The following is a 14,432-nucleotide window of genomic DNA, read 5'->3' as shown; positions in this document are numbered from 1 at the left end:
TGGGAGATCGCGATGTGATATATATGCAGGCCATCTATGCCTTCCTTTGCTTGGCTGACATCAAAGTTTAACGCCTATATTCTTCTCGTTCTCAGTTTTTTTTTCTTGTCCGATTCTGTTTCTCTGTACCATGTACCTCGAAGCTCTGGCCATCCGGAAGATGCTCCCTGACGAACCAAAATCGAGCACGACGCCACGCAAAACCGTTTTCAACGTTCAACGTCAAACGCCCGGATGAGCAGCTGAAATAACCTAAACTTAAATCCCTACCTCGTCCCTCCTGTATTAAGTTTTTCTAACCTTGAGTCGCCACGAGTATTATGGGAGTTCAGTGCGTGATCTCTCTTGTTTCGGACAGCAGAACGATCGTGCGGTCGGACGAAATATTGTGTTCTGCATTGCGCGGCCGGTAATAAAATTAACCAGTTCAGTGCGTGATCTCTCTTGTTTCGGACAGCAGAACGATCGCGCGGTCGGACGAAATATTGTGTTCTGCATTGCGCGGCCGGTAATAAAATTAACCAGTTCAGTGCGTGAACTCTCTTGTTTCGGACAGCAGAACGATCGTGCGGTCGGACGAAATATTGTGTTCTGCATTGCGCGGCCGGTAATAAAATTAATCAGTTCAGTGCGTGATCTCTCTTGTTTCGAAGCGGGCTTGGTAGTCATATGGCTACTGCTTCTGCCTCATACGCAGGAGGTCGTGGGTTCATTCCCAGGTCCGTTCCATTCTCCTACTTTATATCTTTCTCTTTATTTCTCATGTTCTAGCAATCGCTAGAACTGGAAATGGACTTCCATATCGTTTCCATTACTATTCCTATACCTTCAACTTGAGTATTCTAACAGTAATCTGCTAGAATTGGAAATGAACTATAGAGCTCGTTTCCTACATCCAATTAGAAATTCCATCAGTTACCTTCTCCTATCTATCACATTGGCAGCTCGTTAACCAAGACGGACCTTTGCCTCTCCCACCTTACCCAGAAAATCCAACAAATTCCGCTTGAACTCGTGGCAAGTGCAGAGGTATATACGGCTTGCAGTGGGCGAGTGATTGCATCATCATTTTCTCCCCATTCCCTACATTGACTTGCATTCTGACGTGGCAGGCGCCAGTATTACCTAACAAATGAGATCACCAGTGCTTGTACATTGAAGATGTGTGCTAGTCCCAAGCAAACATCTGTTGGTTCCCTGTGCAAGAACAGCTGATCTGGTCATAATGGAGTAGCAACTACGAGCAGTTAATCAAGCTCAAGCTTTGAGTCGCCACGAGTATTATGGTCTATGTCCCCTCCCAACTAACTGTTAAGATAAGATGATATACCATGTAAAAATATCATACTTGAGAATTGCGGCTCCGCAAAGTGTCACACACGACTGAGCCTACTTCGGGCGAGGTTAGTAAATCTCACCCCAAAAGCACCATAAAGGCTAGTCTGTCCGCCTCTAAAGGAAAAGCTCGAAGCTTACATGCGACCCCCTGCTCTAGTGGTACCAAACCAAAGGTATCTAAACAGGGCAAAGGGGTGCAAAAGCGACAGTTTGACCACAGAGGCGAAACTGGCGGGCCAGGTTGCTACAGGGAAGAGAGAAAACCCAGACTGTAATACCAAACGACATCCTGATGATCCGCAACATCCAAAGCCGGACAGTCGTCGTCCGGAAAAAGCGGAACCCCGGAAATGGCGACTAAAGTTCTGCAAGTGAACCTCCACCATGCTGAGAGCGCCACGGTGTGCTCTGTCGGAGGTTCACCAAAGAGAATTTAACCGTGGCCCTCATTCAAGAGCCATGGGTCAATAAATCCAGAATACAAGGTATTCCACAACACTCATGTAAGTTGGTATATGATGACAGCCAGCTTTCTCCTAGAGCGGCTATTTTATTACATAACAACTGTAAATACTTTCCAATTTCAGAATTCATAAAAGGGACATCGCAGCGGTCAGGATGGAGGTACCTTCCGCCAGAGGGAGTAGAGAGATCTTGGTGGTCTCGGCATACTTCCCAGGTGACGTGGACGAAATCCTTCTCCAGAAATAGCTGCGCTCGTAGCCTACAGCCACCGACACAACATCCCCTTCGTCATAGGGTGCGACGCAAATGCACATCACACCGTATGGGAAGTACCAATATAAACACCAGAGGTGAGTACCTGTTACAGTTTCTCTCTTCCAAGAACATTGACATTTGTAATGTTGGTGACAAGCCCACGTTTGAAAACTCCATTCGTCAGGAAGTTTTGGACTTGACTCTATGTAGTCGGTCTATGTCTGATAAAATAAAAAACTGGCATGTTTCTGAAGAAATATCAATGTCAGACCATAAACACATCATCTTCGAATGGGAAGGGGGTCTAACGATGGAAAAAACGTTTAAAGATCCTAAGAAAACTGATTGGGAATCCTACTCAGCTATCCTACGATCCGAAGAGTACATCATAGAAAGTCACATCAAGTCCATAACACAATTGGAAGATGCGTCCAAATCCATTAAAAACAAAATCCTTAACGCCTACCAAGAGAGCTGTCCAACTAAATCAACTAGTTCGAGTAGAGACGTTCCATGGTGGAATAAAACTCTTGAGAAGCTTAGGAAAACTGCGCGTAGGGAGTTCAATCGTGCTAAGCGAACCGGCGATTGGAGCCTATACAGAAAGGCCCTGACGAACTACAACAAAGAAATAAGGTCAGCCAAACGGAAATCGTGGATTCTAATGTGTGAAAGCATAGAGAATACACCCGTAGTGGCCAGACTCAAAAACTCTTTCAAAAGACCACTCCAATGGTGTGGGTAGCCTCCGAAAGACGGATGGTTCGCTCACTGTAGAGCCTAGCGATACACTGAGCGAATTGTTAAAGATCCACTTCCTGATTCAATCCCTGAGTCGAGCATCGGCGACCAAGGCACTGGAATTGCTGTCTCAGATCCACAAGAGATCCAATCATGGGTTTCTGGGTCTAAAAAGACGCAATAAAGGTTGCAAAGGAAGCTTTCACTCGGGCCAGGGTTGAGAGGGCTGTGAGATCTTTCGAGCCATTTAAGTCTCCTGGCATGGATGGAATATTTCCAGCGTTGATCCAAAAAGAGGAGAAAACACTGGTTCCACCTTTGGTTGAGATTTTTAAGGCGAGTCTGATTTTGGGGCACATACCTAACGATTGGCGTCAAATCCGGGCTGTCTTCATTCCGAAGGCAGGCAAGAGAGATAAAACCAACCCCAAAGCATTCAGGCCGATAAGTTTATCCTCTGTAATGCTCAAAATTATGGAAAAGGTACTATGCGAGTACATAAATCACAAATTTATGAAAGCAATGCCTTTGTCAAAAAACCAATTCGCTTATCAAAGTGGAAAATCTACGATCTCGGCACTACATACGGTAGTTCAAAAATCGAAAAACACTTAATGCAAAAGAAATTGCTCTTGTAGCATTTCTTGATATTGAGGGCGCATTCGATAACGCTTCTTATTCGTCTATAGGGTCAGCAATGTTGAGGAGAAAATTCGACCCATGCATTGTTACCTGGGTACATGCTATGCTAGCTAATCGGAAAATCTCCTCTGAGCTTAGCGGTTCATACATCACTGTTAAAGCAACAAGGGGTGTCCGCAAGGCGGAGTGCTTTCTCCTTTGTTGTGGTCACTGGTGGTGGATGAGCTTCTAGACAGCTTAGAGAGAAGAGGCTTCGAAGTGGTTGGATATGCTGATGACGTTGTCATTATTGTACGAGGCAAATTCGAAAGTGTTATCGTGGAAAGAATGCAATCTGCCCTAAATCACACTTTTTCCTGGTGTCAAAAGTATCAACTAGGCATAAATCCTACAAAAACTTCCATTATCCCTTTCACCAAACGGAGAAAGGTACAACTGACACTTTTTTCTTAAATCAAACACAATTAGTTTATTCAAGTGAAGTAAAATATCTAGGTGTCATACTCGACGCAAAGCTTAATTGGAACTCTCATCTCCAATCAGTTGTGCAGAAAGGTCTCAATACACTTTGGGTTTGTTCAAAACCCTTGGTAAAAGATGGGGCCTAAAACCAAGTATGATCATGTGGATATATAAAACCATTGTCCGTCCCAGTACAACTTACGCTTCCCTTGTCTGGTGGCCTAAAACTAATGAGGCTGCTGCAAGGGCTAAGCTCAACAAATCCAACGCACCGCTTGCATAGCCCTCTCTGGTGCAGTTCGGAGTACACCCACGTTGGCCCTAGACGCAATGCTTCACCTGTCCCGGTTAGATCAATTCATAAAGCTGGAAGCGGAAAAAGTGCTCTAAGGTTAAAGAGAACAAAAACACTGCTGTCGGGAGACCTTACGGGTCACCTCAGCATATTAAATGAATTTGCCATAAATCCCGCAATAGGAATTTGTAGTGACTGGATGGGAACGGTAGTCAATTATGACTTACCTTACGATGTGTTCATTCCTTCCCGCCAGGAGTGGGAAGGAGGTGGACCCAGCGTTCCAACAGGCTCTATAAATTTCTTCACAGATGGTTCGAAAATGAATAATCTGACAGGATCCGGAATCTATGGCCCTACAACAAAAATTTCTGTCCACTTAGGACAGTGGCCCACAGTATTTCAGGCGGAAATATATGCAATATTAGAATGCGTCCTCCTTAGCCGTGCGGTAAGACGCGCGGCTACAAAGCAAAACCATGCTGAGGGTGCCTGGGTTCGATTCCCGGTGCCGGTCTAGGAAATTTTCGGATTGAAAATTGTCTCGACTTCCCTGGGCATAAAAGTATCATCATGTTAGCCTCATGATATACGAATGCAAAAATGGTAACTTGGCTTAGAAACCTCGCAGTTAATAACTGTGGAAGTGCTTAATGAACACTAAGCTGCGAGGCGGCTCTGTCCCAGTGTGGGGATGTAATGCCAATGAGAAGAAGAAGAAGAAGAAGTAGAATGCGTGTTATTATGCCTGAGGAGAAAGTATAGATTTGCAAAAATATGTATTTTCTCTGACAGCCAAGCGGCACTTAAGTCGCTTAATAACTACACTTGTAACTCAAAGCTAGTGTGGGAATGCATTCTGGCTTTGAAAACTTATCCATGCGGAATCGAGGCAACCTATATTGGGTCCGAGGACAGACGGGGCTAGAGGGAAACGAGATTGCGGATGAGCTAGCCAGGAATGGATCTAATGAAAGGTTCATTGGCCCTGAGCCCTTCTGCGGGATCTCAGACTGCTCTGTAAAATGGAACTGAACAAATATATGGTCAGTCAAATCACATCAAACTGGAATGCACTTCCCCATACGAGCCAATCCAAAAGGCTCGTAACGATTAACCCCAAGAAAACCCAACAACTATTAGGTCTCAACAAAAGGGATCTCAACATCTACACCGGTCTAATAACTGGACACTGCCCCTGCAGATACCATCTACAAAAGATCGGAGCAATCCAAACCTCAAATTGCCGCTTCTGTGACGAGGAGAGAGAAACATCAGAACACATCCTCTGCTATTGCAGTGCACTCACCCAACGTAGGTTCAAAGTTCTCAGCAAGCCCTTTTTAGGGCCTGCTGACATATGGATCTTATCCCCAAGGACGTGGTTGGCTTCATAAAGCTAGTCTCGCCAGAATGGGGGTCACATACTGTAACTCAGGATCTCTATTCATCAATAATAGATGGTCTTGAGTTCAGTCGATACCAAGGTATCTCAGTGACAAACATGTTACTGAGATAACTTGCGTATTTCACAGCAAAAGGGTATATCACAATAGTCCTAAAATCTGGACGCAGTGATCTTCACCCGACAAACGAGGAAAAAAAAAAAGGAGCCTACTTATTTGGTGAACTGGTTAAAAAAAACGAAATAATTTCCGTCCAACGAACTTTCTCAAACGTATCCGCTCCCGCGATTCCGCTTGCATTTTTCGATCGACTTGCCATTTTAAGTTTAGGAATCTGCTAGGAAAGAAGAGTTTTATCTGACGAGATATATTTCATTGCTTGGTAAGATCATTTCATGTAAACAAACATTCGGTTTTATCTTTGGACTTCTATTTCAGAATGAATTTCGGCTCAATGGTTGGCCCGGGCCAGATTGAATGGTGAGTATTCATTATTCTACTTCGACCACTTTGAAGATTTTCATCGATTTATTTTTTATTTTTTTATTTTAGGATGTAGGCTTTTGCCCTCTTGTGATTTCGATGGGATTATTGGTTTCGCCAGTTTACATTAGACTGGGCCCAATCGAGTAGACAAGATGAGAAGACCGCAACTCTTGCTTTCAGTCCGAAGCTGTACGAATCCTCTGAAATGTTTTTACCGGCCGTGCCGTTCGAGTACCCTCAGGATCTCGCTTTGAGACCTGAGCAAATTGTGATTGAATGTGTACCCTCAGGCTCTCCGAGACCTGAGAAAAAAGTTATTGATGTACTCTCAGGACCTCTGGTAGAGACCTGAGCAAAATTCGTAGTTTCTCTCACTGTTTACAGGAGCAAATGGACTATAATAAATGAATTTTTGGTGTTTTAATTTTCATGCCGACATCTATCGTGGGAGATTGCTGAATGAGCTTTTTGTTTTGATAGGGGATATTTAGACAAAGGTAATCGTTGGGACTGCTCGTAGTGCGTTCGCGAAAGCTTCGATCGTGAATGAAGCTTTTAATTTAACTGGCCGGAAATTTGGATACGTGCTAAGTGATGATTTTACGATGGACCGCGGTTTATCACTTTTTAACTTCCCGTCAATCGATGACGGAGAGTCTTGATGAACCAAAACATGTTCATCACGCCGACGTTTGCAATTTATTTTAACCGACATTTATCTCTTTCGACCGCCAATCTGTACGTAGATTAACGATTCAGCAGAACGAAATCTGCTCCATTAATCGCGATAGTTTTTCAAACTGGATCGGTTCGCGCACGGAACGGAAGTATCGAGTTATGATGAAATTGTAAAATTCTAAATTTGTTATTCTAGGTATTGTCATAAGTTCCATGCCTTAATACTTTTAATTTGTATGGTTTTGAAACATAGTAAACAGCATGCTATTGAAAAAAGAATATAAATAACTATGAACATGAACTTGATCATAAATTAGATTTTGTCTCATGGATATCAGGATTTCGTAATCCGAATCCAGGAGAACTGAACACTTATTGGACCCTTTTCGTTTGAAGGACGAATGGATCTCTAAAACAGAAAGCTGTTTTCTCGCCCCCTCCCGAGGAATTCGAAACGAGTGAGAATATTGTATTTTTGCTGGGCGCCATTGAAACGAGACCCCATTCTGACTTTGGGTTCAGGATCTTCAGGGTCGTTCATTGTGATTGATAGCTCGTTCTCACTGCGCTACCGTTCAGGTAAGGGACACTACTATCTGTACAGGAACGCTTAGAGCACCTCCACGGGAGTCCCCATCTGGGTCCCTATCGCTATTTCCGGGCCCTTTATAGGGACTCACTTGTACACCGGAGGTATCTAAACAGGAATGTAAAATAAGAACGCAACTCAAAATTAGCCGTGAGTTTCCAAATTTAGCGCCCCACACTGGGTTGCTAAATTTCCATACAGGGTTGCTATTTTGTGAAACGTCACTTTGGTATTGATAAAAAAATGCAGAAAATTTGTTTTTCTTTTTCAGAATAATTTCGCCGTAAATTAAATAGCAAGGGAAATATTATCTTTTTTGGATCTAGTGCCCCAGTACAACTTCGCGACGTAATTACAGTAATTAATCAACTATAATGAGAAGCGTTTCGCCCCAGCTAGAGCCCGAAATATTCATAGATTTTTCGCGAATGAAAATTCTCCTGTTTTTATTTTGCAAGTTAATTCGAGGAGGTCTTCCAGGATTCCCTGCGAAAATTCCTTTTGTAATTGTTCTGTATGTCCTTTTTTGCTGTAGTTTGTTTAAAAATTATTGTATTGGAAATCAGGCTTGGCATTTACTCGCACAATGAGCTCAATGAGCAAAAAAAAGTTTATCAAAAATGAACAACAAAACATCACGGACATGATCAAAACATAGAAAAAAGATGCTCTTCGTTGTGGGAAAAATGAGGAGCGACTCTCTTTGAAAGAAACCGTTTGTCTCAATGTGTCTCTTTGAGGAGCATCATTTTTGTTGTTCTTTCCAACTGAACGTACAGAGGAATGAAAGCACACTTCTGTCATACCATCGCTACCAGCACAACAGCCTCGCACATTCGTACCTTTATGAGACCAGCATGAGAATAGGAACCGTGTATAGCATCCACGAACGGGTAGAAAAGAACACCATTCTATGTTTACATTAATTATTTACTGCTTCTAAGCAACAGGCAGCTTGATGTAGCCAATTCTACATTTATCTGGTTAGCAATTACAATTTGAAATGCAAAGAGATTATTGACGAAATTATCTTATACCTACTAGGCGAACCTGTCTGATCTCGCTCGGGTTTTATTTGTGATACAGGGGTTAGACAAAAAGGTTGAGATAGGTAAAAATAAGTCGAAATTCAAATCAGCATAACTTTGCGTATAATAATCCGATTTTGATAAAACCAGGACCATCAGAAGCGGACGCTCTTCTAGTATACTGTCCTCCTGCAAAACCTGAGATTGGTCCTTGGCCACCGGAAATGTTCCGGGCTTTCCGAGGGTATGTTCAAGATGCATTTTTTCCACTGCTTGTAATTCTATTTGACGTTATCTTTCATCTTATTTTATACTTTCTCTGAAAACTAGAACTAATATGCCGGCCAATGGTGGCTGTAGATCGAGAATCCATCTAAACAACACAGAGATACGGCCATTTCCGTAAAAACGGTACCGGGAACATGATTAAATGATAACAGATCGGAATAATGCAAATATGAGTATCTGTCTTCATGGCTTTGCGAGACAATGATTATAGAAACATTTCCAGAATGATTGTGTCCACTGCCACCCTTATAGCAGGTTCCATGGGTCTTCCAGGAGGGGCCGATTTTGGCACCATCTGGAACCATGCACCCATATATGGTGTAATGGTGTATGGTGTATGGAACCATACACCCATATATGGTGTAAAACTTCATGTTTTCTTTCATGTTTTTCTTAGAGATATATTTTGAAGACTGTAAGACTCTTTGGCCAATTTGTAACAGGTTCCGGGTGTTCTGCGAAAGTAACATTTGTTCAGGGAGTATGGCCAATCCTGTACCGTTTTCACGAAAATGGCCATATCTCTGCGTATACCTAACGGATTTTCAATCTGCAGCCAGCATTGGTCAGTATATTAGTTCTAGTTTCTGGGGAAAGTATAAAACATGATGGCAGTAAACGTCATATAAAATGACAAGCAGCAGAAAAAATTCATTTTTAACATACCCTCGGAAAACCCGGAACACCACCGGTGGCCAAGGGCCAATCAGAAGTTTCGCATAGGGCCAGTATACGAGAAGAGTTTCCGCGTCTGATGGTCCCAGTTTGATCAAAATCGGATCATTCTTCGCAAAGTTATGCTGATTTGAATTTCGACAAATTTTTGCCTATCTCAACCTTTTTGTCTAACCCCTGTATATGCGCAAAATAGCCAGCATGAGTTAACCGCTTGAAATTTGTATGGCGAAAGACATCTAACGCGGGTTTTCTCAAATTTAGAAACTTTTCATGAAAAACTATTTGGTACCGGTTATGTAGGAAGGTGTCCTCTACTACGCCTACCAAATATTTTTTCGATGAAGGTGCTTGATTTTGAGAAATCGAGCCTTATAGCCTATTCAGATTACGCCATTAATGACATAATAATTGGCGTTTCAGGGTAAATACGCTTTATGATGTCATTATTTACGTAATATTCCATACATTTTGCGCTGTCAAAAGATACCCACTAAAAAGAATTTATTACGAACAATTATTACGAGAGAGCTTTCGTTCTAACTGGAATGCAGGGAGAAATTCAACAAAACAAAACTGACAAGCGTCACGCTCTCTTTGCCAGAGAGAAATTCTCTCTGTTTTCATTTCGTTTCGTAGTTGACAGTCATGCTCTTTCTGTCGGAGCAGGGTCGAATGCATGTTAGATGGAAATCTTCTGAGCGCTGAAGAATAACTCAGATTGTGATGGTTTTGTGGAAAGCATTTTATATGATGAAAATAATGATAATAATTATTTATTCTCCACTTATTCAACATGATTTGTTTAAAAAACAGATGCTCTCTAGAATTAACATGAAGTATTTAACCTAAACCTAGATTTAATAGAACAAATCGAATAAATTTTCAAAGTTCAAGGGCCAATGCGGAAGACAATTTAAAACGTAGGAACGGTTGTAAAACGAATATATTTGATGAATAAACATGATTTCATAAATTGTTTCAATTCTGCTCCTTGAATGGCTTAATATACTTTGGATTTCAACATTTTCACGTGGGACAACTGTACGATTTGAATGGGATGTATATATAAAGTAGAATAACCTTAAATAAAACATGGATTGGTAATGCATTAATTCATCCAAATTCCAGTTTAAATTATATCACATTCACACGATTCGATTTTGTTAGAAGCTGTATCATTGGTTGTCGAGTAGAACGCAATGGTTCAGTTTCCATTTAAAAAAAAAATTAAATTGCTGAGTTGCCCTTCATACATGGAGATACTGGTGGAAATACATTTTAGTTCGATAATATTTCTTGAAAATTGGTCCAATCGTCCTTTTTTATTTATTTGTGAGAATTCCCAAAAGTATCTAAATTTTTCTATCAAATCTCCGTTCGATCATAGTACAGAATCAAAATACTTTTTAAACTTAAAAATAAATTGAGGAATAGTCTGATTCCCCGAATAACGGCGCACCCAACTAATGAATGTAGCTTCGCTCATTATCCTTAATGAGAGCTTCAAATATTCTTCGAAAATCCCTTTTCATATTTTTTTTTCGTAGAAACTTTGTTCAGAAAAAAATGTTCGATTGTCGCCACACAAATGCTTGATTTCGCAAAATAAATTTTAAAACTCTCCTTGAATTCAACCCTGTATTAGCGTGCAAATGAGGAAACATGGAAACGTCAAGATATATTATCTTGCTGCAGTCTGAACACCTCGTAATAATTGGATACCCTCTCACTTAACAAAGTCATAAATTGCCCAATCTGAATAGGCTATTAGATGCCTTTCGCCATACTCATTTTAGGAAGTTAACTCCTAGTGTGCCGCTGTAAGCACGCTCAAAGCAGGTGATTCATTAAAGCCCATTTTTATTCGGAACGCAACAGACGCTCGATCAGCATATGACCATAGTTTCCACCGGGGTTGGATACCCGATCTTCCCTAAGATTGCTCGTATCCAGGCCAGCACCACGAGGAGGTAGGGATAGAAGTTTCTGGGTAAGGCTAAGGACCGCGAAATGGGGGGGGGGAAATGCTTATCTAATCTTCCGGTCAATGTCATCATATAGTGCATATACTCCTGTATATATACGATTGTGATGCATCACCAGTGCTACGATGTGCACGTATTACCTGGCAATCTAACTGCATTGATTGTCTGCCTTTTCAGAATTCCCAATAAAATTCCGTTGAAATATCACAAATGATGGTAATTGTTGGAAAGAAAAGTGCAGTGGGTACTGGCCAAGTTCCCCCTGGCGGTGCTAAAATGATAAGCGGAAACAATGCCTAATTTCATTTAAATCTTTTAGTATCATTGGTGGTTAGCACACGTTATTATTTTATGTGGGGGGCAAGCATGGAACATATTTTTCAACGCGGGTGTCAGGCGGCTGACCCATGCTCGACCAAAATAGTAAAATTTAGCTAGAATATTTTAATTTTGTTTGATTGTTTGCTATTGAATTTTATATCAGAAATCGCGAAAATACTTGAAATAAAACTTTGTAAAATGTTTAGTATAATTATCTTTAAAAGGCTTGGTTTGATTTTTGTATTCGATGAACCTAGAAGAATCGTTTTGCTCACTGAGCAGAAAGTACAAATTTGGTAAATTTAGATTTGTTCAACGGATATTTGTTGATAGATTGAGGTTAAGAAATCGTCTGTAAATTATTTAAAGAATAAACTGTAAATAAAATTGATGTTAGCATACTCTTTCGACAGCCGGCTGGCAAGAGTTTAAATAAAAACAGGTAAACAACATAGTCTGTGGGTCGAATTGCCAGCTTGAGGCAAACCTCCATGACCTACCTTAACCTACCAAACCACCAACTCCGTAGAACTTATGAGGGCGTCGCCAAGTCGGGGGCCTCTCGTTAAGTAAGTTCTACATCAACATTTCCTTTCCTATCCCTAGTTACGGTAAAGATGGGCGTGGCCGGGAGTAGTAATCCTCATGCTTATGCCATTTTTATCTTAGATTGGAATCAAGGGTAACTCCCCACCTTGATTTCCGATAGCAATCTGGATAAGGATTCCATAAGAAACATGAGTATCACTAGTGTCCAATCTACGAAGTATACCGTAACAACGCTAACGCTAACGCTAACGCTAAGGCTAAGGACCGCGAAATGGGGTCTATTTTATTCCTTCAGGTACGAATTACCCAGTATTTGCCAACCACATAACGAATAACTATGCTAAAAGCAGTAACCTTACATTTCTATCCATTTAAAAGTTATTCATTAAGTTTACCGTAGCATAGTGGTAGAGCACTCATCTAGCGTACTGCTAGCCACGGATTCCCATCGGTAGGCATTGGTTTTTTTGCATATTTTTATAAATTTTTCTTCTCATAACACATGTTTTCGGTCTTCAGTATCGTTTTCCAGTAAAAATAAGACGAAAGTTGATAACCTAAACTTATTTAACAATAAACCCTTTTTTATTTCTTTTCAGATGTTTTAGTAATGTCATCGACTTCCCTGCTAGCTGTGATTTTTTTCTCTATCGGATATTTTGTACAAAGGTACGAACTTACAAAACTAATTTTGGATGACCGATTAGAAATGCGTCAATTTACTCCTCATTATAAATGGTGGCAAAATACGTCGGATGTATTGGTAAGTAAATCGTTCGGGGCAGTGAGTTTAAATATGAATCTGAAACATTTTCCCAGCAGCTATTCTAGATTCATTTTTTATACAAGTCAACTGTCAGAAAAATAAAACTGGTAACGCTCAGTTCTATTTTCTGCAGATTCGAACCACGAATGAATCAGATTCAAATAGTTTTAAATTATTGGTGTATTATTGGTGTATGAATGCATCATTTTATCTACGTATCAATCCACTTTGCAATGAATTATTGGTAGTGGCTGGTTTTCTACCCGCCGCTGCCAGCATCCAGGCGCTATCGCATATGCGCAAATGGCCAGCATGAGTTATTCGCCAGAAATTTGTATTGCGAAAGACATCTAACGCGGATTTTCTCAAAATATGGGACTTCTCATGAAAAACTATTTGGTACCGGTTGTGAAGGATGATGTCCGCTACTATGCCTACCAAATATTTTTTCGATTAAGGAGCTTAATTTTGAGAAATCGGACCTTAGATGCCTTTCGCCATACTGATTTCAGAAAACTCCTAGTGTGCCACTGTAAGCACGCTCAAAGTATGCGATTCATTACGGTGCATTTCATGGCAGGAACATAATGATTTTATTCAATTGAACATTTCAAAAACACGAATGGAACACTGCTGGGGAATTGAACATTTCAAAAACATGAATGGAACACTGCTGGGAAATCGGCTAGTTTGTTCTATTTTGCTCCAGATTTAAACTAGAATAGTGGTCAAACATTTTGAATTAAACTAAAACACTACTGATTTCACTCTCAAATCGTTAGGGTCTGTCAGTTTGAATATGAATCTGAAACATTAATCTCCCAGCAGCTGTCCTAGATTCATTTTTTATACCAGTCAACTGTCAAAAAATCAGTCAACTGTCAAACTGGTAGCAGTGGAAGTACAAGCCGAAGCACACCATCAAACCCAACCAACAGCGCTCAGACGAAAGCCGATCAAAGTGATGCAGCTGATGCTGGTCCATCGCGACCAACGGCTACAGTTCATTCAAAGGCAGACGACAACTACTACTGGGAACTGGCCTGTTTAAACTTTCAAGAGCAAGAAGATATTGCAAGACAAAATTTTCAAAACGACTTATCTGCTTTTGTAAACAAAGATTCAAACCACGATTTGACGAATCTGATAGCTCTCCCACGCAAACTAACACCATCAATAGGTAGGTGTAGGCTTCCGCTACCTGTTGATGGTGTTGGTTTGCGTGGGAAGGCTATCAGATTCGCCAAATCGTCGTTTGAATCTTTGTTTACAAAAGCAGATAAGTCGTTTTGAAAATTTTGTCTTGATTGATCGTATGATTGATGAACGTATGATCACTGGTAGCACAGACAAACAGTCATAACACCGATGAAATTCTCATCGTTCACTGACTTACTGGTCAGTTTAAATAATCATTAGTTGGCCAATCGACCACTAGTGGCGGATCGGATTTGCTCGAG

General features: G+C 40.9%; 1 protein-coding gene and 1 long non-coding RNA gene across 4 annotated transcripts in view; both read left to right on the top strand.

Annotated features, from left to right (window-relative positions):
- LOC134211740 (scavenger receptor class B member 1) overlaps positions 1–14,432 on the top strand; it is a 152,212-nt gene that overhangs the window by 27,619 nt on the left and 110,161 nt on the right. For 2 of the 3 annotated variants that reach the window (XM_062688909.1, XM_062688910.1), the window contains exon 2: positions 12,806–12,969. The exons of the other annotated variant lie outside the window; for it this stretch is intronic. In XM_062688909.1, the coding sequence (XP_062544893.1) occupies positions 12,806–12,969 (164 nt within the window). The remainder of the gene's footprint in view (positions 1–12,805; positions 12,970–14,432) is intronic. 3 annotated transcript variants of the gene reach the window in all.
- Positions 5,822–6,506, top strand: LOC134215938 (uncharacterized). The gene is made up of 3 exons (XR_009980375.1): positions 5,822–5,986; positions 6,043–6,084; positions 6,157–6,506. It is a non-coding gene; the product is annotated as an uncharacterized LOC134215938 (long non-coding RNA).

The sequence above is a fragment of the Armigeres subalbatus genome, chromosome 2 (genome assembly GCF_024139115.2).
Source record: "Armigeres subalbatus isolate Guangzhou_Male chromosome 2, GZ_Asu_2, whole genome shotgun sequence".
Classification (NCBI taxonomy): domain Eukaryota; kingdom Metazoa; phylum Arthropoda; class Insecta; order Diptera; family Culicidae; genus Armigeres; species Armigeres subalbatus.
Note: the sequence above shows the minus strand (reverse complement) of the source record. Positions and strands in the feature narration are given on the sequence as shown.